We start from the raw sequence: 25,441 nt of genomic DNA, 5'->3' as shown, positions 1-25,441 counted from the left end.
TTGATATCAGTCTATCTCTGGGGGGCTTATGGCTGGTCTGAGCTGAGGTCAAAGGACAGGGGTTTAAACCACATGTATAAACAGGAGTACCCCCTGAACCAGAAACTAAATATACTTCTGAGGAGACCAATGCTGCATGCACCTTTGAAGATGAACTCATCAGTGCACATGTGCATATAGGCATGCATGACTACACACACAGGACGAAAACAGCAGCCACACACAGCGCTGAGATAAATGAGTTCTCGTATTGTCCTTCCACATCTTTAGAGAGTCTGTCAGCACAGCAGTTGGCATCCATCTGTCCCTCCTTTCTGCTGTGATCATTAGTGTGAGACTCAGTTTGACAAATGAACTCAGACTGCTTCTTTTTGTGTTACCCGGCTGTCTGTAGATATGGGTTTTTTTTCACGGACTAATATTGAGCCCCGGAAGTGCAATTACAAAAAGAAAAAGCAGGATTTGGACGTTAATTTTCAAACATTTTGGTGACACTAAGACTCCTGCCATGTCCTCTTGTTTCATCTTCATACGTATAATACTTAGGTTTTAATTTATCATCACAACCCTAGTTTCAAGTCAGTCACACCCATGCATAGACCTGTTTAGACTTTTAATGTTTTATCTCCACATGATATGGTACCTTATGACTTCGATTTAAAGTCAGTTCACCTCGAAACCAGATTACAAAATCTGCCAACGATTTAAGAAACTGCATCTGTTTAGAGGTGCGCTTCTATCCTTGTAAGTAAACCAAGTGATTGTCATTATGTCTGTGGTGCTAACAGCATTTAAAAGTCACATTTTAATAAATTGACAGCAACATGTCTCACCAAGAACAGCTACCTTGTTACTCTGGATATTCCCCACTCCACACAGAGAGCATGTTAATCTAAATTATCTAAATTAATCTAAATCATGGGATATGGATTAGCTTTAGAGTCTAGGAGTGTGCTAGCCGAACAACGTGTGCAGAGGTCGTTGAGATTACAAGAATTTAAGGAATTTACATTTCATCAATATAATGTGTCCAGGTGAGGGACGGGAGAATCAGTATAGTACTGTGAAAACATATTGCTAATCTTTGCTGTATTGTTGTTGTTTTTTGTACAGCTTTAACTGTTTGCATTTTCCCTAGTTTTCAAGTATAAGAACTTGAAATGTTGTATTCCAGTAGTGTCTTCCTAAATGTGGTCACACTTTCCTTTGTTTTCACAGTTTGTGTTTTTTCTGTCAATGTGCCAGTGCCTGTTTTCTCCCTGTCCTGACCTCCACAGGGGACAGAGACAATAGTTGGCAGAAGCTCCGCTGATGCAGGAAAGACAACGGAAAAACACGATGGGGAAGACCAAACCAGGCACTGCAGCATCACAGTGTGTGTCTGCGTGAAAGTGTGTGTAGCTGTGTGTGTGTGTATATGTGGTCCTTCGGTCCCTGGCTCCCGGGTGTGGTGCTGGTGGGATAACGCAGCTTCCTGCAGACCAGATTAATGGGCTAATAATGGATATAATCCCCCCATTGTGAAAGGCCTGGCAACTACACTGGAGCAAGGTCATGACCGTTGCAGACACGTTTTTAACTGACTGCTCAGACAGCGTGCAAACGTAAGCACAAGGCGGCTAACACAGCAGCATGTTGCAACCTCAGAGTTCAAGTAGCACAAGCACTTACAAAGACGCTGATGTGTTACTCATAGAAAGCTGTTGTCTAATTCTGAGCAGTAGTTTTCATTAGGAAGAAAACTTAAATTTTGCAATGAAAGAGCAAGTGTCAGAACATCACATTTTAAATCTTTGTCATCAATATCACATCATATTAGTATCAGCGTACACACACACACACACCCCTTCCCCAGAAAACAACAACACAAATAGTATTTTTAAAGCTGCAGCAACGACTGATTGGTAACGCTAAAAAGTCAGACGGGGTTAGATGCGCGAGCTGTCAGTCGATCAGTCGAGGTCGGATGCAAGCCAACAGTCAAAATATCCAGATTATCCTCATTACTATCCAGATTATCGTGCAAACAAACACAGAGTAAGTCTGTTAAGTGAAGCAGGGCGTTGATCTCTAAACGGCATTGGATGTTTACAATGAAGAGTTTGGATAATAATTTCATTATTCACTTTTTACTGTTTCTCCAGGTTTACGTCTCACGACTGTTTTCCTGTCTTACTTGTGTCAGTGATCTCAGCGATGAACGTGATGAGTAAAATGTTTGATTGATAAATATCACAGCCAAACCTACCAACACTGGATCCACTTAGTGGCACACCACAGTTTAAGCATGTGTGACATCATGTTACATTTGTTTTAACTGATAATGAGATCCTTCCCAGACCTTATTATAAAAAATGTATTGGAAGAAATCCTTCTTCTTTTCTTTTTAAATATTTTTTTTGGGGGGGCTTCCTGTGCCTCTACCAACGAGATAGGACAGTAGATAGAGTCAAAAATTGGGGAGAGAGAGAGTGGGGAACGATCTGTGGTAAAGGAGCCAAACCCACGGCCGTCCGCCTGGAGGACCACGGCCTCCGCATGTGGGGCGTGCACACCAACCACCAGGCCACCGGCCAGAAGAAACCCTTCTTTCATAAATCTGAATCGTTTTAGTTTTTTCTTCGAACATTCAGCAGATATTAGTTTGTACTTGCCTCATCCATTGCTATTAACATCCTTTCCAAGGCTGTAATACATTTGTTCTTACATTGTTTTCCCATTAGATGCGAATGTTTACTATGACCTTGATTGCTAAACATTTTGTGAAGTGTTTAGCATAAACACCATTTCATTAAACGTACAACAAGGTGAGAGAAAAAAAGACACGGCAATACAAAGAATCCTCCACAAAATCTGCTGTAGGTCGTACCATCCAATAAACACAAGCACACAAAAACACAATCCTCCCCTTTAAGTGAATTGAATTTGTCCGTGAGATTTAGGGAGATAATGCCCTCTGGGCCTGAGCTGTGTGTGCTTGAATAACTGTTAGCGATGCGTCATGTCACAGTTTGTGTACTTACTGCTCGCTGACGATAAGGGACTGTAATCAGACCTGCAGAGGACGACAGGAAAAAAAAAAGGAAAAAAAAGGTGTTAGAGGGGTGATGTGTGATCGGAGCGAGGGGGAGAAAGAGAACAAGAGGACAAAAAACAGAGAGAGGAGACAGGAGTTTATGTTACAGTATGAAAAACAATCGTCGTGATTTACAGTATGACACACTGCTATTTCAAATAAAGTGCTGACATCTGGCTAAACAGCAGGAGAGGTCCAACTGGAAAGGTCACAAACGTTTCTATCTAACTGAAGGGATTAAACACAGGAGACAGTTACTAAAGAACTGTTTTCTTCTACTGGAAATACATTTAAATAAGTATTTTTGTGCTCATGGATGATTTTAATACTTAAGTAGCTTATATTTGTCCCGTTTTAATCAACCATGACAATGATCCTAACAATATATCATACTGTTTGTATGAATTGAGAACTTCTGAATACCATACACAGCCAGAAGGCGAATAGCTTAGCTTAGCTTAGCACCAAGACTGGAATCAGGAAACAGCTAGCCGGGCTGCATCCAAAGAGATACAATACAGATACAATAACCTACAAGGCATCAGAGTCAGGCAAGATGTTCCCCTTCTCCAGAACTTAATGCTCGACACACGCGATCAAAAACAAAAAACCAATACAGGTGAAATCCTGGCTGAGAAGACGCACGGCTTTATACGATCTGCAGTACGAGCTGGAGGTGATCTGCTCTCTCATTGGCTATTGTAGATATTCCGTTGGGTGCAGCCCAACCTGGAATCGTAAATATCAAACATGTTTGATACTTAAGCTTCAAGATCGGTGAGGCTTCAACTCTTATCAGGAGCAGTAAAAATAATCGTAGTGACACCTCACGATTGAGGATTATTTGGAAAAAAATGTATTGGTTGTGACAATCCTTGAATCAGACGTGAGTAGTGCGCCAACTTAATTTGCATAGGAATGCTCTACCAATACAAACACTAGCTAACGTTTATAGAGATAATTCAATAGTTTGGAAGAGCGGAAGTGTAATTTGTGGTTAAACAATCATCCAAGAAATAACTCTAAAAGCCTCTGGGACATGTTCAAGTGAGCAAATTTCCATTTCCAAACTATTACTTTGAAACTAAGGAAACAACACTACTTTTCTCACTTCTTACACACTACACACACACACACACACACACACACACACACGCAAATTCTCTGTCAGGAAATGAACATGTCTAATCTAAAGCTCTCATCTTTGAGCTCTGACAGAAGCAGAATTAGATCTCCGCTAACTACATCTACATTCTCTGGATTAGAAAAAAACATTCTGACGTTTCCACTACACAAATATCTGCGTGGGAACAAACAAGAAGGACGTATGTTCCCCACATACAACAAGACTTATTGACGAGTTAAACTGGATCCTACACATGCTATAATTCCCCGAACCGTCCGTGAAAAAAACCCTCGCCTCTCGTGTCTACTACATCACCTGAGATTATTAGTCCCACAGGAGTCAGCTGACAACCAGAGAACACAGTTCCCCCTCACATACCCTCCTGTCTCTAAACTAATAAGGCCTCTGGAGCTACAGGACAGCAGGAAACAGAGGAGTGAGTCTGTTTCCTGCAGCAGGACGTTATTAATCTAACTAACGGGCATTAGCCGAGAACAGAAAGGAGTGGATGGGATGATGGGAGGAAGCAGAAATGAGCAGAGGAAGGTAGGAAGAGAAGGTGATTGGGTACAAGAGAGGGAGAAAAATGACACGGGGAGCGAAAGGCAAGACAAATATACTGAGCAGAAGATAAATGACAGGAAGGTTCCAACAAAAAGAGCACAGAGTGAAACTTATAGACTTGTCCCTGCATGCGGAGAGAAAAATGACAAAATGTGGAAATAAAAAAACAGTCTTTCTTTTTATGGTTAACGGCTCCATAGAGAAGAGTTTGAGGCAGTTGCAGGTCTGTTTTAATGGCTCCCAAAGGGTATCGTGTGTTTGGCAGGCCTCCTCCAGCCGTGCCGGTTAGCATCTCGTCTGGCGTTCCCAGTCTGGCCACGCTGCCTCGCTTCATCTCCGTCCAAAGACAATAAACAGACAGTGAAGCGAAGACAGACAGCAGCCCGGTTATGAACACAACGCCTGACTGCAGAGCGACCTGATGAGCTCTCGAGTAACTTTAAAGAGATCTTTAACATTAACAGACTCAGTTGCCTCCTTTTCGATTATGCTTGAGATGGTGGGACAGAAATATCCCACCATGTAATGGCCAAACGAGAGAGAGAGAGAGAGGGAAACTAAACATAAAGTGATAAATCAAAGCAATGACTCATGAGCATTTTATATTATCCTGCCGCTTCTACAGCTAAGGTCTTGTTATGTTTGGGTCATGGTTTAACGAGAAAAAATATTACTGATGTTAGGAGATGGAACATGAACCAACGTTTTCCATTTTCAAATCACAGTAAATGTATGCCTAACCAGTGATCTTTAACATGACCTCTTTCATCATGGCACTGTAAATGTTTTGTGCTTCTTCCAGAAAAGTCATTATTGACACAACCATAAGAGTTTATGCCAAGAGTGCATAGAGCTAGGGTAAGCAAGGTATTTCAGACACTTCTTTTGTTATAGTTCCACCTTGAACCAAACATTCTTTCATTCCAAAAAAATCTAATATCTTGTATCATTCAATAACTGAATGAGTCAGAGAGATGACATCAAATCAAATAGTTTTTACCACCTTCATACTCGTCTTTCCTTATTGCCTTCAAGTGCACACTCTGCACTGACACTCATTTTGCATGACTGGTCTTCACAACAATAGGAAGACGTATGACTTTCATGAGCTAGTCGTACAAAAATAACAGAAGTGAGGTTGGATATGCTGAGTTTAACTACAAGGCTGTGAGGTCCTGCGCCAACAATCTGTAGTGCAGACACCCAGGAGTAGTTAGACACTGTGTGTTCATGTGCTTTGGGGGGAAAAAGATGTTCTCACATATTATGCATTGCTGAAAATGTCGAGGAAATTTCAGGTAGACTGCCCCTGAAATCCTCCTGAGTTGGTTGTTCACACATGCACCTCACAGTGGGACACTATTCTTGTCAGATGGGAGTGAGGGGGGGGGAGGGGTCTGAGGAGGTTAAAGACATGAGGGAAAAAGTAGGAAGAGGCGGACAGAGCAAGAGAGTCCACTATACAACGCTGTAAGCATACAGTAGGTCACTTTTTTTTAAGATTTATTTTTAGGCTTTTTGGCCCTTTAATGGAGAGATAGGACAGTGGATAGAGTTGGAAATCAGAGAGAGAGAGAGGGGAACAACATGCGGGAAAGGAGCCACAGGCTAGATTTGAACCTGGGCCGCCCGCTTGGAGGACTGTAGCCTCCATACATGGGGCACGCGCACTGACCACTGCGATACCAGCGCCCCACAGTAGCTCACTTTTTAACTAATCCTGTCACGTTAATAAGAGAAGGGTTGGTTTTGAGTGGCTTTAAAACAATCAGAGACAATTAAACATTTTCTTATCTTTGAAGTAGAATAATGCTATAGAAGTGTGTCATTTGTGATCTTAGGATGGATGAAAGAAACGCTCTGCAGAGAGGAGAATGAGGAAAAAACAGTGGATGTGGACGCAGAAGAGGAAGTGGACTGAGGCAGAGGAGGAGGTGGTTCTCTGGTTATCAGCTCCATGCTTTTCCTTTCACACTCTGGACTGGGATCTTTTCTGCGTTTCGCATGACACACACACACACACACGCCCTCTCTGTCACACACACATGTTTGGTTCCAGTTCATGGCTAATGAAATAGCACGGTCACAGACTGCTCTGACAACAGGGCATAACTTAGAATACTTTACCATTACTTTACCACTGTTAAATGGCCTGGTATACATTATCATAAAGTTGCTATTTAACAGCCTTTTGACTTTTTTTCATGTTTGTCACATTTTACATCAGCCTAGTAAAGGGTGCCTGATAAAGATGAGTTTTTAGAATTAATCTGGCATGTTTACATCTTATATAAGTCTAAAATACCCCAAATAACACAGTTAAAATCTGTGAAACTTATGTTTCTACGACTGAGAGAAATACTTTTTAAGCAGTTACTGGAATAACAAATATTCCAATATTTAAAAAAAAATACATTATAATTAATATTGCTCTGTAGATCTAGTTCATTAACACTTTTCTTTATTCTCAGTGACTCAGACAGTCATATGCTAGAAAATAAAACGGGATAGGTGAAGTATTACATAGCTATCTTTAAATAGTTATTTTTCACAGCACGTGTGTACGTTAACAGAGAGGGTCATATCTAAATTATTGTCCTCAATGGCTAATTAGAGTGCCATGATAAAGTTGGTACTTAAACTCTTGTAAAGATGAGACCTAAACTCTAATAAATGAAGGACCTAGGTAAGGACATAGTTGTAAAAGGGGTAAAAGTCTGTCACTTAAACACACACACACACACACACACACACACACACACACAGATCCTCAACTACATCACATTACATAGTACAACACCAAGCAGTGACATACCACAGGTGAAACTGTAGTTCATCTTATGGCTGAAAACAGAGGGAACAATACAGTCGTCACATAAATCTGTTGTCAAACTTTTGCATCAGGCTCCTCATGTACAGCATGTGTGTAGCTGAACTCTCATTAGGATAAGTGATTAAGATTAACTTTCCACTGGAGAATTAGGATCACACCTCCTCCATATGTCCCCAAAAGACATGACATCAAATGCTTAATCAGGCATGCAATCCAAGACTGTTTGCATGAATGAGTAGCCTAAGAATATTATAGTCTGTATATCATGACAGAATTTAGTAAACCTAATGGATGATTGAGTTAAAACGGTATGCTTTAACTAAATAGAAGAAAAAAAATCAAAACGGAGGGGCCATTTTTTGTACAATATAAATTAGCCTACATGGAGCTCTGAGATTCAAGGGACCAAACTCCATCTAACAAAATGTCTATTTCATGATATCTTCCTTGTTAGACTATATACAGCTCTTCCAGCATAATTTGTCTCCATTAACCCATATTTGCTTTAATTCGGCACATGTTTTAGGATTATTTAGTGTCTGATATGTCCTTACACACGCAAGAAAAACATCAAAGGGTCAAAAGTGGGTTTTTTTAATTAGCTTACATCTACCGCTAATGCACCGTGAAGCACACATAATCAACGACTATGGCAATATTGTTCTTAACAAAAGGTCTAAAGTTCCCAAAAAGTTCCCAAACACTCGTCAAACACTTGCGTACACGTTTTAAAATCAGTCACATCTCAGTGGGACTTCTGCTTCACTCACCCTCCGGTCTCGGCTCCTGAATCCACACAGTCATCTTCTGCTGAGGTTTTCTCCATCTCAGGGTTTCTGCTGGACGGCAGTTGGCTTCATCGTTTCAAAGTCCGAGTTCACGAAAAAAAAAACAGGACTATCCAAATCACAATACGGTTGAAAAACAGAGTAATTTTAACGAGCAGATAGCTTACTAAAGCGCAGGTCGCACCTCCTGACCTGCAAACAAGCAGTCTGGTTGACTATAATTCGAGCAACAGGCTGCTGACTGCTTGTTTCCCTGCGTCAGCCCAATGTTATGAGTCTACAGAGCCGGAGGCTGCAGTGACGACAGTGCCCCCTACTGGACGACTTTGAAACAGCAACTAAGGCAGTGTTGCGTTGAACCAGTCTATGGGATGAGCCTGAACCCCAATATTTGGTCTATGGTTGAACCGCAGACTTGATGTTTTTGTCACACATTTTATATTTAATTAGTTTGTTAGTTAGTTAGGTTAATTATAGGCTAATTTACGGTGACCCTGAAGTCCCACCTTAACTGCCTCTGCTTTATCTGGTCTCATGCACTACATCACTTTATTCTATCCTTTCTATTTCAGTATTCATACAGTTCTGGTTACTTTATTCCTGTTGTTCCTTATCCATCATTGCACTACGGTCACTTTATTTATCTCATTTTTACCTTTACAGTTATATTGTTTATATTAGTTCTGTTGTTCCATTATTCACCATGCACCTTATTAACTTATCATTTAGTATTTGCCTACTTGCACATAGCTCTGTATATATATATTTATTTCTCGTTTACTGCACACAGTTCTGTTTACATCTGGTCACTACTGCACATAGTTATGGTTACATCTGTTTACATCTGTTAGTCCGATCACTGTCCACTTATATCTGTACTCTTTATATCTACTCTTTTATATTTTGTATTTTTAAGTTAAGTTTAAGCTTTAAGTTGTATTTAAATTGACACTTTATATTTAGGTTAAAATGTTTCGTTTACCTGCACTGTTGTTAATTTACTGCTCTGTGTGCCTTTGAATTGCCCCCCGGGGACAAATAAAGTTTTTTGAATTCAATTCAATTCAATTCAATTCAATTCAATTAATTTACGGTGACCCTGAAGTCCCAAAAAGTAAAAATTAACAATATATTACAATATAATTATCTGGACTCCCTACTAAGTATACCCACATATGAATTCTAACATATTTTAAGGTCTATAAAACTATAATTGCCCCCTTCTTACAAGAGTTTTAAAGGCTCTGTACAAAAAATATGAATACTGACAACAGTTTAAAGTTGTATTACACCAAAATAACAACTCAAACTGTTTTAAAGGTCTAGTGCACAAATAACTCCTTCAAATAACCTAACACTAATTCTAGCACCAGTTTTAAGGTTTATTACATTTAAATTAAAAAATCAGTTTGATTTCCACATAAAAATACAAATTCTAACAGATTTAAAGGTTTATTTCACCCCTATATCACATTTTACAACAGATTAAATGTCAAAATGCCACTTCTAAAAGTTTAAAGGTTTCTAATACGTTTTAAAGGGTTTATTACTCACAAATACAGCAATTCTAACAAAAGCTTAAGGATTTATTTCACCCATACATTGTTTGTATCATTACAGCATTAACAGTTTCTTAGAGCAAAATCAAGAGCTGTAACTTTAGAATTATTCACAGTGAAAGAAATCACACAGCCTCCATCAATAAGGTAAAGCAGGCTTAGAATCCTACAGTCCCTACAGCTGTCCCCGCCCCGTTGAGATGTAAGGTTGTTGTCGTACCAGGTGCCTACATACAGTCTATGCTAAAGATAGGACAACAACCTTCATTCAATTCAAAAGGGGATTTATTGGCATTAAAAATATGTTTATATATATAAAAAACACAAAGTATACAATGACAGAAGATAAATATGAAAAGGCGTCTAAACACTTACTCTACAAATAGGTAGTGTTAAACTTAGAAATAGAAATAAATATGGTAAATTTGCTATTAAAACTTTACTTTATTATATTTTTTGTTGTAGTAATGGCAGAAGTACCTTTCAAATGTGAACGCACTTGCTCTGTGAACAGTAGACACCAGCTGATTCAATTTAAGGTGGTCCACCGACTTCACTAGTCTAAACTCAGGTTGCATAGATTCTATTCTTCTGTTTCCCCGTTGTGTGACAGGTGCAAAGTTTCAGAGGACACATTGACTCATGCCTTCTGGTCCTGTCCTTTGCTCACTGGATTTTGGTCCAAAATATTTGACTGGTACTCTAAGGCCTATCACAAACTCTTTTATCCAGATGCTGAAGTTGTAATCTTTGGCTGCTCACAGTTAACTGAAAGTCTTCCCTCACGTCTGCAATGCTCCCGAGCACTGGGGATGATTATCGCTAAGAGACTCATTCTGACAGGCTGGAAGTCGTCTTCCCCACCTTCTTTTCAAAAATGGATCTCTGAAATGATGTCAGCCATACGAATGGAAAAACTTCAAACTTCCTGAGGACAAGTTCGATAAAAAAAAATTCTTGGCAATCTGGGACCCATCTCTTTCCCATTTGGACAAAGCTGATGTGGGTTGAAAACTCACCTTGTTACCACCACGGACCTCTTCTTAAGGGACTTAATACACAGCCTGTTTGGGTTTACTGAGTGACTGCCAGCTATGCAAGAAATTTCTGTTTACTTTTCACTTGGTTTGTTTTCACCAAATGTTTTAATGTACATGTCTGAGCCGTGTTTGTTTGTTTGTTTGAGTTCCTGTATGTCCTTGTATTATTTGTATTATGCACAAAAGATAAAAACTACAAATAAAATATAAAAAAAGACATTAAAAAAACAATATAAAACGACAAAGCAAAACAGTTACATTTAGTTTAGTTTACGTTCAATCTGAATTGTTTTAATGTTTAATCTTTCTGAGAAGTAAAAAATTGGGATTTTGACCCGGTAAATTTACATTATTGAATGTAACACTTTGTTAGGGATATAATGACATTTATAATAAAATATTAAATTGAACATTGCATAACTTCAAAAGTTACTAAACTAACTAAAAATTACAAATAATGTGTAAAAAAAAAAAAAAAGTAGAAATATCTTGCCACATATCTTCAGGAAGAAATGGAATCAACACAACGTTTACACGATGACATCATCACACAGCGCCACCCAAAGGACGGAGAGGCGGAGGAGACGTGCACGTTGGTGTTTTTATGAATTAGCAGCAGGACGATTCTTTGTTGATTTAATCCGGAGCGTTTTGGCTTGTATCCGAAATGTCAGTCACCGAGATGTTCAGTTATATTCAGGGCTTCCTGAGCGCCGACCAGGACGTCCGAGAGGTATGAATGAACACCTGCCTCCCCGTTAGCTCTCAGGGAGCGTTAGCTAGCAGCTAAGGAGAATCTTTACAAACACAATTCATGTTTTCACATGGCTTCAAAACTGTAATGAAGTCCGGTTTGTTGAGCGATAAAGCCTAAAATGACTGATAAGGATAGATAATGTTTGCTCATGTTTACAAGATTACATAAAAGGGTTTTCACTTTTCTTAAAATATAAATGATGACATGCTGCTCGCCTTTCTTTGATCCATGCGCCATGACGCTTCACCTGTTTTCTTTAAGGTGTGTAATACCTGTGGTGTAGTGCAGGTATACTGAGTACACACACTTGTCTTTCAGTTTCCACATTCCCCACTTCTAAATCCCCTCTGATTCACACCTTTTGATTAATTGAAAATATCAGTTGTATGACGCAATTCCCCCCAATAATTGGTGAATCAATCAATCAATCAATTTTTATTTGTATATGTCAACTCATAACAAGTGTTATCTCGAGACACTTTACAAAAAAGCAGGTAAAAGACCTTAGTTATTGTTATGTTACATAAAGCAGGTAAAAGACCTTACTTATTGTTATGTTACATAAAGCAGGTAAAAGACCTTACTCTTTGTTATGTTACATAAAGCAGGTAAAAGACCTTACTCTTTGTTATGTTACATAAAGCAGGTAAAAGACCTTACTCATTGTTATGTTACAAAGGCCGTCAACCCACGATCTTGAGGAGCCTAAGAGAGCTCAAGAGCTCCCAGGAAAGTAGGTGGTTAGTGACTGAGATTTACAGATAGATACATGCAGTAATATGATGTACTGTATATGCAGAGAGAGAGAGAGAGAGAGAGAGAGACCCTCTCTGATGACCCTCCCTACTCTGTCTATAATTGGCTAATACACACTGACTAAATATGCAAGAGTAGTCTTTAATGTCACAGATAATAAATAATAATATTTCGTTCATCATGTCATAACACGAGCACAATTAAATATTCCCTCATACACGTTTTTTATCGTGCCATCTACAAATAAGTTATTTATATATATATATTTTAAATAGGTTTTAATTTGGATTGCACAGATTCTGTTCAGTTGACATGTCAGAGGAGTTTGCTAAGTGGCTATCTGTCTGTGGGGGAAATAAATGGAAATAAAACGTGTATCAAACATAATCAAAAAGCCACTGACGCACCATGGGGAAGTTGTGTAGCAGGCGGAAGAAGTCCATCGTCCATTCAAAAGTTCTGCGTTTCCGATGGTTTATTTTGCAGAAAGCAAGCGTGCAAAAAAAGGAACAATAAAAATCATGGTGCTGCCTCTCTTACCCAGGTAAAAGAAAATGAAAAAACATAGGCCCACCCAGGTGCATGCTGGTCCTCTAACTCCCTTCTTACCTATTATACCTCAGGTGCCCACAATGTTACCCAAATGTCAAACAAAACAAAATACTTAATTATGCAAAACTAAATAAACCAAATGCACAACTACAAAAAGAAAACATGATCAAAAATATATTTTAAATAAAGAAAACATCTAGAATAACTAAACAAATAATTCTAGTTAATAATAGTAAACAGCTCCTACAGGTGTGATTATTTATTGATTGAAAAGCTGGTTTATTGTATTAACACAAAACTTTTTTTTGAGATTATTGTTGAAATGACAGCTGAATAGAGACAGGAAATGTTGGGAAGAAAAAGTGAAAATAATATGCACTAAATAATGTCAGGTTGGAGTTGATGATGATGCCAACACATCAAGGATTTGACCACCATATACAGTATGGGACACCTGCTCTATCTGTCTATAAAAAAACACTTCATTAGACTTACAATGAGTTGACCTTTTATCTAGGATATCCGGAAAGTGGTCCAGACATTGGAGCAGACTGCCCGAGAAATACTAACAGTACTCCAAAGTGTCCACCAGCCATCTGGATTCAAAGAAAGTAAGTATCGCTTGACTTTTCCTGAATTATTTGAGCGTTTTAATCTTTTAAAAACATTGCATTTTTTTTCCTCTCTCATTAGTTCCCAGTAAATGTGCGAAGGTGCGGGAGCTGTTCTGCACCGTCAGGACACAAATTGCAGACCTCAAAACAAAATTTCCTATGGAGCAGTACTACAGGTAGGAGACACTGCTATATGTATACTGTATATATATATTTTTGCCATTTAAATGTTTAAATTTGAGTATGGTCCAAACTTCTGTTTAGCTGGGAAAAAAAATAAACTATGACAATATGGGAAACAGAAATTTATCAGCAGAAGTGTAGAATGTGTAATCTTTGTTTCTTGCTTTATTGTTTGTCTTTATGTAGATACTCTGAACTTTGTGGAAATCAGAGTTTTCACTGAGTGGACTATCTTGGTGAAACGTGTTAAATCCCTCTTTCTCTGATCTATTTGATCCTTTTTATCTTTAGGTTCCATGAACACTGGCGGTTTGTCCTGCAGCGCCTGGCTTTCTTAGCAGCCTTTGTTGTCTACCTGGAGAGTGAAGCGCTTGTGACCCGGGAGGAAGTGGCTCAGATACTTGGCAGTAGGTATCACTTTGTGAGTTTATTTTTAGCTGAGGGAAACTTGCTTTAATCTTCTAATCTTTCTCTCTCTGCTCTCTTCGCCTTACAGTCGAGGTGGTGCGAGAGAAAGGCTTTCACCTGGATGTAGAGGACTACCTGGCAGGTGTGCTGATCATGGCTAGTGAACTGGTGAGTGTGTTGTTTATTGATATGGCCACAGGAAACTGTACAGGCAAGTTGTGTTTTAACTCACGCCGCTGTTTCTTCCTGAAGTCACGGCTAGCGGTAAACAGCGTCACAGCAGGAGATTACACCCGGCCGCTCCGCATCTCCAACTTCATCAACGAGCTTGACTCGGGTTTCCGCCTGCTGAACCTGAAGAATGACCCGCTGCGGAAACGCTACGACGGCCTCAAGTATGACGTGAAGAAAATCGAGGAGGTGGTGTACGACCTATCCATCCGCGGGCTTGCAAAAGAGCAGGAGTCCGCCGTGGAAAAATAGAGGTCAGAGGTGGACCGGCTGTGGGAGACGGAGGAGGATGCTGTAGCCGCCCCCCCCCCCCCAGGCTGGGACCTCTCCACGGCTGCTGCCCCTTAACCCACCTGGAAGCCAAATCCCAGGGATGCACCTGAGGCCCCAGCAGCCGAGGACAGACTGTGTGAGTGTGTGTATGAGTGTGTGTTTGTGCGATGGCAAGCATGAGAAAGGGCTTTAAATGGACGACAGTCTGTCAGAAGGCTGGCACAGACGGTGACCAAGTTTGGCACCATTCGTTCGGAGGCTTAAGATCGAAGGCTCAGTTTTGTTGCCGGTTGCCGTTGTTTCTATTTCTGTATTCCTGTGTTATTCTTTCACTGAGTTGATTATGCAACTGTCACATCAAATTTGCAAATGTCAACTTTTTCTTACATTTTATTGATGTTTAAATCATTCACGAAGGCAGGTGGAGAGACCTCGATCGTGAGTGTTCCCACCATGCCGAGCTTATATTTTGTGGGTATTTGTTTTGCAAAAACAAAAGTTGTAATGTGTTGAGTTGATGCCTGGTAGTATTTCTTTAGACTCTGATTGCTGAAAAGTTTATGCATCCGAACAGAGATCCAGGAGCCTCATTTATAGAAGAGATATCTGATGCATCGATTTCATATTCGAATCTCAAACCCAAAAGACAATAACAACCAGTTGAACAACACTGATACCAGATTTTGATAGTTTCTGACTTTAATTAGAAGCCTTGGTTTTGAGTTGAATCAAGCGCACCTTACTCTTATTTACTTCTTTTACAAATGAGGCTCCAGTAGAGGCACAGCCAAAGAAATGACCAAGATGCACTGAGCACAATTGAAAGCGACTCTGTGATTAGTTAGATTCCTTCTTTTGTAATTTTTTTTTTTTTTTTTGTCCAACATCAACGAGCTCTTGCTGAAAGGTGCCAATGAATATGTCTGTTAAGCCATAGTATTGCTTTGGTCACGTGATGAAGCTTTTCTCTGGAAGTCTACAAGCAAATGCAAAACAGGCCGAATGTCATATTATGTCCTGCATGTGTTGTGCTCTCAGATTTTTCTAGTTTACTTCTTTTTTTCCCTTTTGTAAACATTGCATTCTAGTGTTTAGTTCCATGCTGTAGTAAAGTTGAAATGTATTTTCTAGAAATAATTCATAATCCATCTCTGCCATTAGTGCTTTTGTTTCCTGGAGTGATGCTGATGAGTGCATTCCACTTATACTGTGTGGTGGATCAGTTGTCCTAAAATGTTTCATTTGGCTGTAAATATATTTTTACGTTCTGCATTTCTGGCGTCGTAAGACTTTGTACTTTTGGCATATTGCACAAAAAAACAAATAAGGAGGGGCACCGGTACCTTAGAGCAGGGTGTAAAGTGTGCCACCTTCATGGACAAGGGGGGGTCCCCAGTCTCTAGCGCCTATTTTTGGGGGTCATGGGTGCTGGAGACTGGGGACCCCCTCTGTCCATGGAGGTGGTTAAAACCGTTGTGCACACCCGGGCACACTTAAAGGCCTTTCCAAACACTGGGATTAGAACAACACAAAAGAACACAACAGCCTGAACACGCTATTTATCGTAAGAAATGCTAGAAGTAGAACACAAGTCATCTCTTGAACTACTTATTTTTTATAATCAGGGTTAAAATAAGCAATTTCAAGTCGCGTTTAATTTTAATATGTTGTGGAAGAATTCTCGCTACCCCCTTGTCAGTGTCCTGCGACCCCCACTTAGGGAACCACCGCCCTAGAGGTTAGTGCGCGCGCCCCAGGTACGGAGGCTATAGTCCCTTAAGCGGGAGGCCCGGGTTCGAATTCGACTTGTGGCTCCTTTTTCCGCAGGTCCCCACTCTCTCTCTCCATCCACTGTCCTGTCTCAAAATAAAGGCAAGGCCAAAACAAAACAAAAGAACAAATAAGCAATGCTAAGTTTCACATTTTTTAATATAATTCACAATATATTACATTGGGGAAATAATACATCAGGTGTTTCAAAATGAAAATGAGGAAATCAGAACAGAAACCGTATTAAAGTCGGTAGGCTTTGTATTTTTTCATATTTTTATATCTGAAACGGCTTTTTTTCGACAGCAAAGGACGAGTACTGGTGTGGAGCTAGTATCCTTGCTGCCCTCCCAAACACAGTGATTCACTACCTTTTTTCTAGTGCTACTTGAAAGCAAATATAAAACAGCATCAGTCTTAAACAGTAGTTTTGGTTTGATGACAGTAGTTTTTCTTCTTTTTTTAAAACCTGCTTGAATCGGCTTCAGTCAGCATGGTTTCTTCTCATTGAAAGAATTGTGAATAAACAAGACTGTGTAACATAGTTATACTTCAGAGCGTTCTATTACTGGATCATGATAAAGTGCATTAAACAAAATAAAGCCTTTATAAATAAACTTAAAAAAAAACACTTAAATATGCAAGAGGATCAGCAGCCAGAGACTGTCAAGAGGAATAATTATATTGCCTGTAGAATGATCTCAACCAGGTGCCAGCAGAGGGCAGACTTTTCAGTATCTCAGAGATAAATGCTACTGTGACAGTCTGCAAATAAGTCAGTACCTTTAAACGCAACAGTAATCAAGTACCAAGGCACAACAGCTCACCGCTAGGCCACATAATAACACACAGTTCAAACCAGGTCTGGACAAGATGGTAGGGAAGTGTTTGTGAAGAGAGGATCTCGAGTAACTAGAGTTTGTCAACCTGTTAACACCAAAGTTACCAGGACACAAGTTTCATATTTATGTATCACACATTTCTGCCTTGTGCTTTATGGGTAAAAGGTGAGGATCTGTAGTATTAGAGACATGTTTGTGTTCTTACATTGCTGTGAAGATTTGTCAAAAGGTTAGTTGATTGACACAATTTCAACAGATGTGATATTGTTTGATTATGATTTCCTAACTCCCTCCGATTTTCCAAAAGTTGTTCTCCCTTTTGGTCTGTTACTTCAGATTTCATAACTGGGATTTAGTCTACAGGGGAAAAAACTAAACGAAAAGGCTCTCCTTACAGCTGAGAATTACAGCAACCATTTTCAATTTTTCCAGACAGTTTACCCACCAAATGATGAGTAAGATCAATTTATACTGCAAAAGTGTGACTCCACACAAGGTCCTTCTGGTTAACACTAAAACGTACAGAGGGTAATCCGTATTGTTAAACTTAACCTGTTAATCATTATTTTAACGCAAAAAGATTAAGAAGACTTTTCACAGACTGCTGTCATTTCATTCCCATGATTGACCAAAACAGAAACTTCCTTTGTATTCTAAGCCATCCTTCAAACAGGACCGTGTTTGAGACTTAAGACAGTAAATCTGCCACAATGAATTTGAGTTACACAGCAGGACAAACCTGAATGCCAAAAGACAATGCTTGGAAATAAAATGCATAAACGTTAGCTACTTATTTTGAAACAGGCAGAGGTTATTGCTGTTTCGTGATTTCTCGTTTATAAATTTAAAACACAGTGTTCAACCTGTCAAAAAAAGGCTCTGCTCAACTGCATCCCTGGCAGTGAAAGTTGCTCTACCGCCGACATACAGAAGAGGGCGACACACAAACAGGAGAGGGCAGTGACAACAAACAGAAACCACTGAGCAAAGCTCTTAACCACATCTTCGACTTTTCATACCACAAGTGTTCACCCCCAATTGTATTATGCCTTGTATATAAAAAAAAGGACGTCACAATTTTTCTTTTTAGCAGTCAGTCATGTTCAGTCATGCTTTTCATCAGACACACAGCTCTCTTTCTCCAGGAGCAAACAGTCTTTACAATCAAGGCTGACAAGCACAGCCCAGGATTTTTGGTTGTCCAAGAATTTTCCTCAGTGTTAATGACTTCAATCTTCGTATTTCATTTTGCGAGAACATGGCGCACTCATAGATTTGAAAGAAAAAGAAGCGCTGTCTCATCCTCTGACCCATAGACTGTATATAAGAAGTGGACGTGGCCCCTTGTCTTAGAAGTGAAGCCAAGGACAAAGTGCTTTAAGACTGCATTCTCTGTAATGGCCAGCAGGGGGGGGGACGCCTTTGGTTGCAAAGAGAAGTACATTTGCATGAAACCAGATTGACAACTAACTAAGGATATACCAATAAAGCACAGTATGCTTTGGGGTGTGGCTACCTGTGATTGTCAAGCCAATACCATGGAAACCAGACAACCAAGTGTCTCAACCCCCATTATCTCAATTCTGGAAAAACCAAGATGGCAGTGGCCCAAATGCAGATTATTGGCTTCAAAAGTGCGGTTAACAGACTTGTGGTTGATGTCACAGTGGCTATGTCCACTTCTTCTGTACAGTATACGACCCCTGTGAAACTTTGAGAACGATTTTTGTCCTCTGAAATCTAATGAGTCATGACAGTGGTTTCACTGGGAAATGCTTCTCGTTGTCAGTTCGTTTTTGCAGTAGAAGGATTCAGGTTATTTACAGTGTGACAAAGGCGGAGGGGGGTTGGTTAGTCTCAGGAGCGGGCCTGGTTCGTGTTGATCATGATGTTGGGCAAGGCGTTGCGCCTTTTCCTCCAGGTGCCCAAGTCTCGAGCGTATCTCTTGATTTGATGGAACCACTGCTGGGTGCGAGATTTGTCCGAGGCACGGAAAACGAAAGACTCCTTTCGAATGTCGAGCACCTCGAATGTGTCCTCGCTGTCCGGATCCGTCGACACTATGCAGTTTCCCAAACGTATGGGCTCTCTCAACACGGTGAACTTCCCGCTGCTCTTGTCTTTGATTAGAACCAGAACACCATCTCGTATGCTTTCTCCACCTACGTCCACTTGATCCCCCCTCGCCACAGGGTCAGTGCCCTGTACAGGGGTTTCCCCGGCCCGCTGTGTCCTCACCATCAGCAGACTCTGGACGTTCTGGAACTTTAAGGCCTTGCTTCCCTTCTTCACCCAGTGACCATCTGCTGGCTGGGACAGCTGGAGCGGCCCCTCCATGACGAATCTAGTGTTTTCTCTCGCCCAGCCCACCGTCTTCATCGACACCTCTCGCATCTCTATGTTAATGACCTCCCGGTTTTTACGGCTGTCGCGGCGGAAAGAGCGCAGGGACCAGGTGACACCGTTGCCCTCCTGCTTCGTCTTCATGTTGATGTGCTCCAGGTGGGATTCAACCCGACTCTTGGCCTCCCGTAGACGCGAGTAGTCGGGATGACATTCAGAAGTGACCTTAATGATGCGACTCAGCAGAAGCGGGTATTTGGTCACACGCTGGAGAGGCGCCATTAGGAAGGAGCGCAAGTTCATACGCCGCAAAGCCGTGTTGTCATTCTGGGAAACGTCCAGGAAAATTCTGTAGGAACAAACACAAATAAATAGGCTGGATAAAAAAGATCACAGGCATGTCTCCAGCACAACTCTTCAAAATTGATTCATGGGAATCGAATCAGAGGACAGCCTGACTCATGGGTGTGCTACGGCTCTGTCTAAAAATATGAATCATTGCAGCTCTACTCTTAAAATAGATCTTCTTTTGAATAAGTAATAGCCCGCTGTCTTGTACATTTAGAGTTATACTCAACAGCCTTGGCAAGAACCAGAGAAAGCTCCCAGAGTAAATTTCCTGTCACACGAGCAAAGAGAAACAAGAGTCCTTGTTACTTTGTGCGTACCTGAGCAGCTCTTTCTCCTTCTCCAGCGTGTTGAGCATGTTGACCGAGGTGGACTGCTGCAGACAGTAGGTCTGGAAGGCGGGCAGCATGTTGACGAACTCCAGGAAGATCTCTCCTATGTATACTGTCAGCAGATCTTCATCTCCCTGAGGTCAAATACAGGAGAGAGAGTGGTCAATGTTCAACTCCTTTATGTCTTGCATTGGGAAACATTTCTTTTTAAAATAGCCATTGTTCATTATTGTGCATGATTGATCTGCCAATAGTCATTATTCGGCCCATATACTTTACTGGGCAGATCAGAGTAATCATTGGAGGCTGACATAATGCCCCGGCCCTAAGAGTTTTGAATCAATTCTACGATTCATTAAGCGACGTACATCAGAGAATGAGTACAACACAAGCAAGGGTCTAAAAATGGTAAATGGACTTGAGCTTGTATAGCACTTTTCTATTATTCTGACTACTCAAAGCGTTTTTACACCACATGTCACACCTACACATTCACACCCATTCACACACTGATGGCAGTGGTTGCTATGCAGTGAGACCATCAGAAATAACTAATACCATTCATATGCCACCAATGAAGCAGCGGGAGCAATTCGGGGTTAAGTGTCTTGCCAAAGGACACATCAGACATGTTGCTGCAGGAGCTGGGGATTGAACCCTCAACCTTCTTGTTGAGAGACGACCGACTCTACCAGCTGAGCCACAGCGTCAGTAAGTGCAAACAACAGCTTTAAGTCCAATCAGACACTGAAAGGCATTGCACAGAGGCAAAAAGAATAACATCGACCGCTGCTCTTCAGAGTTCTAATCAGCATCAAAACAATCCTAAAACTATCGGCATTATCAAAGTGAGTAGGTGCACATGAAAGAGCTGGGTCTTTAGCTTTTTCTTAAAGGTGCAAAGGGAGTTTGGGAGTTTGTTCCACCACCGGGGGGCGACAGTGGAGAAGTTAGGGACTTGGGACCCTTTGAATCAATGGCTGAGGGTTATAAAGTTATAGAGCATATCTCAAATGTCAGGTTACGAGTGAAGAAGAAGGTATGACTAAGCAAATTAGACACAAAAATATTTATGTAAGAAGTCTTTTTCTGAAGTCAGTGTCAAGACAGCAGCATAAATGTTTCCGACAGAGAACAAAGACAAACAGTAAAGAAATATTACATCATTTCCGAAGCTTTAAGCAGAGAAACATGTACATACAGCAGTCGATTGATCCTTTATCCTGGTTTAAAACCTTTCAGGCCAACTAGATGCTCTAGTTTAAGGTGACTCTGCAACTCAGACCAAGATGGTGAAGCAGACACTTAAAATACTTTCACCAATGACAGAGCGAGTTTGTGGAAAGACGTGCATGACGAATCCTTGAGATCGAAGGCTACAGCTGCTGAGAGATTAAGAAATCAGCAGAGAACTTAGATAAGAAGGCACTTCATGTAGCCTTCGATTTCACACACCTGATGGTGTTGCTTTGGCCAGCCTCACAAGCAAGAGCACTTTGCAGTATGATCGTTTTGACTGAAACTCAGACTTGCTTTTCCTATCGAACCACCTTCAGTCATTTTACAGAATTCATTTGACTGAAGAAAATATTTTGATGGTCGAGTCTTTCCTAACAAAACTCCATGTGTAAACTTGAGTCCTGTTTTACTGATATTTGAAAACTAGGCAAAAAAACTCAGCTTTTCTCTTTGTTTTTATGCATGCTGTTTTCACCGTTTGGTATTTGACAACCAGAGACTTAAATCGTTTTGGTGTGTTTACACGATTGACAGGGATTCTGTTTTTTATGTGCAAACTAATTAGGCTACATGGATATGTCTAGACCAGGGATGGGCAACTTCGTTCACAGCAAGGGTCACATTCATTTAATTCTCACTGCCAGAGGGCCAAATTGTAGCATACAAAAAACGATTACAGTCAATTATGTCTCAAATTTAACTCAACATATACCAGTCATCAAATATTATTATGGACATATTTCTGGATTTCATGATTTCATGTTTTCTTCATGTTTCCAATTAATTGATATGTAAAAATTGACCTGAGGGCCACGTTGAGGGATGATGGGGGCCGCATGTGGCCCCCGGGCCGCCGGTTGCCCACCCCTGGTCTAGACAAACACTTGCATAATGTTGCATCATGAATGAATGATAGCAGTTGAAAATAATCTTGTATTTAGACCAAGACTAAGACTAGATCCAAGACTTTCTTCACTTAATGTGGACTAAATTGAAAATATTTGCATCGCACTACAGGCACTTTAAAGAAACCTTACCATTCAACGTCTTTATAAATGTGACCCTAAAGGTCACTGCTGTAATATCAGTTAGTCCTCAAAACATCCATGCATTTAAAACAGACTATCTTTGGGCACTGCACTGCACCTGGTTGTATGCATCATTAAGGCTGAGTCCTCTGTCTCGCTGCTTTTCCTGTTTCTCCTGCATCAAATATGTGTGTGTGTGTGTGTGTGTGTGTGTGTGTGTGTGTGTGTGTGTGAGGGGATTGTGTGTTACCTGGTCAAAGGCCTGGTCAATGCTGTCCTGCAGGTGTTCAGTGAAGCGGTCATTGACGTCGATGAGCTCTTGAACGTTACCAAACACCACAGTGAGCTGCTCGGCCGTCAGCAGCGCGGCACTCTGCATGGGGCAGTAAAACTCCTCCTTGATGATCCGCAGGTCCTCGCCGTAGCTGGATTCTGTGTTCAGAAACTCCAGGATGGCCTCCTTTCGCTCCGTCCGCAGTTTAGAGCAGCGTTCGCACATGCGCTCTCCTCGCTCTTTGGATACCCCGTCCCTCAGGCCGCAGTCTGGACAGGGTCTCTGCGCCTCCCAGGCCCTGAGGGAGGCAGAGGGTCTCTTCCAGGTGCGGGACAGACCTGGGCCGATGCCACTGTCCACCCGTTCCACATCGGCCCCCCTTGTTCTGCGGTGGCGGCGAGGCTCGCTGTCCTCCTCCTCCCGCTCATCACTGAGGCCAACCACTCCGCTGTCGGCGCTCAGGCTGCTGATGGTGCTCCAGCGATGCTGCCCGGACCGAGTCACACCCAGACCCGCCTGGCGCTCCTCTCCAGGGGGCTCAGAGCGGCCACGGATAGCCGCTGGAGCTGAGGAGAGGGGGTGAAGGAGGTCAGGTTCATTAGTGCCCGTGATGTTTATGGATTTACTCGCCACAGGCCTTGTTATTTACACTGCAAGGCAGGATACACACACACACAAATACACACAAACAGCCGTAATAACAGGCTCCCGAGCTAACGCCCGTTTAATCTGGACTAATGATTACTGGTCATGTCAAAATGAAGAAACTATTATAGATATCATCCCTCTCCAATAATTAGATCCCTAACCCTAAACCCGAGGTCACATTCATGTCAATACTATACTGCATGTGTGTGTGTGTGTGTGTGTGTGTGTGTGTGTGTGTGTGTGTGTGTGAGACTGCATTTGTTTGCCAAGCTGTAAATAATAAAAACATTGAAATGTTTCATTCAAACCTGTTTCACTGGGAAAATCTTACGGTATTTTTTAGTTATATGAAAACCTCTATATATCGATGATGTTTTTTTTTGACACCGAGTAAAAAAAATTGTATCTGTCACTTTCACTTTTATCCACTGGAAACAGCAACAAGGTCAACATTAGCATATGCCATATTGAGTGACATTCTGTTGCCAGTGTCCAGCGTCAAAGAGCTTCTGTTGACAGGGAGGACCACAGTATTAGCAGGGGATCTGTGTGTGTGTGTGTGTGTGTGTGTGTGTGTGTGTGTGTGTGTGTGTGTGTGTGTTTGGTGGGTGAGGCAAATAATGGGTCTAAAGGCAAAAGGATTCGGACACAGGCATGAAAAGAAGTGCAACAAGAGATGTGAATCCATGACAATTGCAGTTCTGAATGACCCTTTCAAATAGGAATGACTCTAAAATGTTGAGGCTAGTTGGAAGTTTTACTCAAATTCAGGAGGTTTCACCTTCCCCAGATGAGGTGAGGGAGGTGTAATGAGGACATGCAGTTCTGTAATTACATTAACTAGAATTATATTTAGGAACAGAGTGGGCTGCATGGAGTTCTGCACAGGAAGGAAACATCGAATCCCAGCTGTTTGTACAAAGCAGTGGTCAAAGCTTGTTTCGCATGAATGCATGTGTGTGCTTGGCTTGTTTGAAATATCTGGTTTAGAAGTCCCAGGCTGTAATAGAAGTTAAATAACTATTATTGTGCCTCTTCATTTTGGACACAAATCCTGATTATGTCTTAGTGATGTCATCAAGGTTATCTCAACGTGGCTTTAGGTGATGGAAGTAAAATGTGTTTTGACCTGGAGGTGTGCAGAGTGAAGGCTAGTGGTTGTTTGCTCAGGAAGCTGCAGAGGCAAAAAAGATAATAAGGAGTTGGATTATGGGAAATGTAGGAATGAGCGTTCTTGGGCGCTCTGTCTGAAATAGAGACTTTTTGGGTAAAAGTGTTGTTCTGTATTGCCTCAGTCACTTTAGTTTGTATCATTTATTTATGAAATAGAATTAATTTATATCATTATTCATCCTCTAAAATAGAATTCTATGATGTACTGGACTTTTTTAACGCCACTCTTGTGTTATGAGCTGTAGCAAAGACAACTCATAATTTGAACTAGAGGTCACACTCAAGGGCAAATATTTCAGGCCATACTCATTTCTTGTCAGACCAACAAAAATGATGTTTTAAATATGCAGGGTTATTTTCTAATCGTCGGTTTCTTCATTCTTTTCTTGTTCCTATTTGACAAAGAATTCAATATTCCTGAGTTCCTTGCTGAGATGCAACCACACTTTGACACATTTCAAGCAACATTTGACTGCTTTACACGATGAGGTAATATTCTAGTTACAGTGAACATGACTCAATTTAATTTTTAAGTCATCCTTATGTCTGATCAGGATTGAAGCTTCTTTCTCGTCGGCATGATTGTCAACAGACTTAGATAACTATTTTAATCTAGATGCAGATTACAGATTCAGAAAATGTTCTATCTTGAATTAAAAAATTACAAGGAGCTGGAGCCTTGTA

General features: G+C 40.9%; 4 protein-coding genes across 7 annotated transcripts in view; 2 read left to right on the top strand and 2 right to left on the bottom strand.

Annotated features, from left to right (window-relative positions):
* Positions 1 to 8,632, bottom strand: part of LOC132986612 (protein FAM124A) — a 33,684-nt gene extending 25,052 nt beyond the window's left edge. For both annotated transcript variants that reach the window (XM_061053115.1, XM_061053116.1), the window contains exons 1-2: positions 8,370 to 8,632; positions 3,024 to 3,055 (exon numbers count right to left, since the gene is read on the bottom strand). In XM_061053115.1, the coding sequence (XP_060909098.1) occupies positions 3,024 to 3,055; positions 8,370 to 8,425 (88 nt within the window). In that variant the 5' untranslated portion in view covers positions 8,426 to 8,632. The remainder of the gene's footprint in view (positions 1 to 3,023; positions 3,056 to 8,369) is intronic.
* A 2,904-nt stretch (positions 8,633 to 11,536) lies between these two features.
* Positions 11,537 to 16,032, top strand: tsn (translin). The gene is made up of 6 exons (XM_061053114.1): positions 11,537 to 11,719; positions 13,569 to 13,662; positions 13,745 to 13,841; positions 14,140 to 14,255; positions 14,345 to 14,424; positions 14,509 to 16,032. Exons 1-6 carry the CDS (start codon positions 11,654 to 11,656, stop codon positions 14,737 to 14,739), a joined length of 684 nt encoding a protein of 227 aa, XP_060909097.1. The 5' UTR covers positions 11,537 to 11,653; the 3' UTR covers positions 14,740 to 16,032.
* Positions 16,033 to 16,671: 639 nt separating this feature from the next.
* The window catches only part of si:dkey-91i10.2 (uncharacterized protein LOC555224 homolog), a 64,556-nt gene continuing 55,786 nt past the window's right edge, over positions 16,672 to 25,441 (bottom strand). For all 3 annotated transcript variants that reach the window (XM_061053102.1, XM_061053101.1, XM_061053103.1), the window contains exons 6-8: positions 22,913 to 23,502; positions 20,384 to 20,529; positions 16,672 to 20,064 (exon numbers count right to left, since the gene is read on the bottom strand). In XM_061053102.1, the coding sequence (XP_060909085.1) occupies positions 19,230 to 20,064; positions 20,384 to 20,529; positions 22,913 to 23,502 (1,571 nt within the window). In that variant the 3' untranslated portion in view covers positions 16,672 to 19,229. The remainder of the gene's footprint in view (positions 20,065 to 20,383; positions 20,530 to 22,912; positions 23,503 to 25,441) is intronic.
* slc49a4 (solute carrier family 49 member 4) overlaps positions 19,208 to 25,441 on the top strand; it is a 178,605-nt gene continuing 172,371 nt past the window's right edge. Inside the window, exon 1 of the mRNA XM_061053113.1 lies at positions 19,208 to 19,222. The gene's annotated coding sequence lies outside the window, so the exon portion shown is untranslated. The remainder of the gene's footprint in view (positions 19,223 to 25,441) is intronic.

The sequence above is a fragment of the Labrus mixtus genome, chromosome 13 (assembly GCF_963584025.1).
Source record: "Labrus mixtus chromosome 13, fLabMix1.1, whole genome shotgun sequence".
NCBI classification, from domain to species: domain Eukaryota; kingdom Metazoa; phylum Chordata; class Actinopteri; order Labriformes; family Labridae; genus Labrus; species Labrus mixtus.
This window is presented reverse-complemented; position numbering and strand designations above follow the sequence as displayed.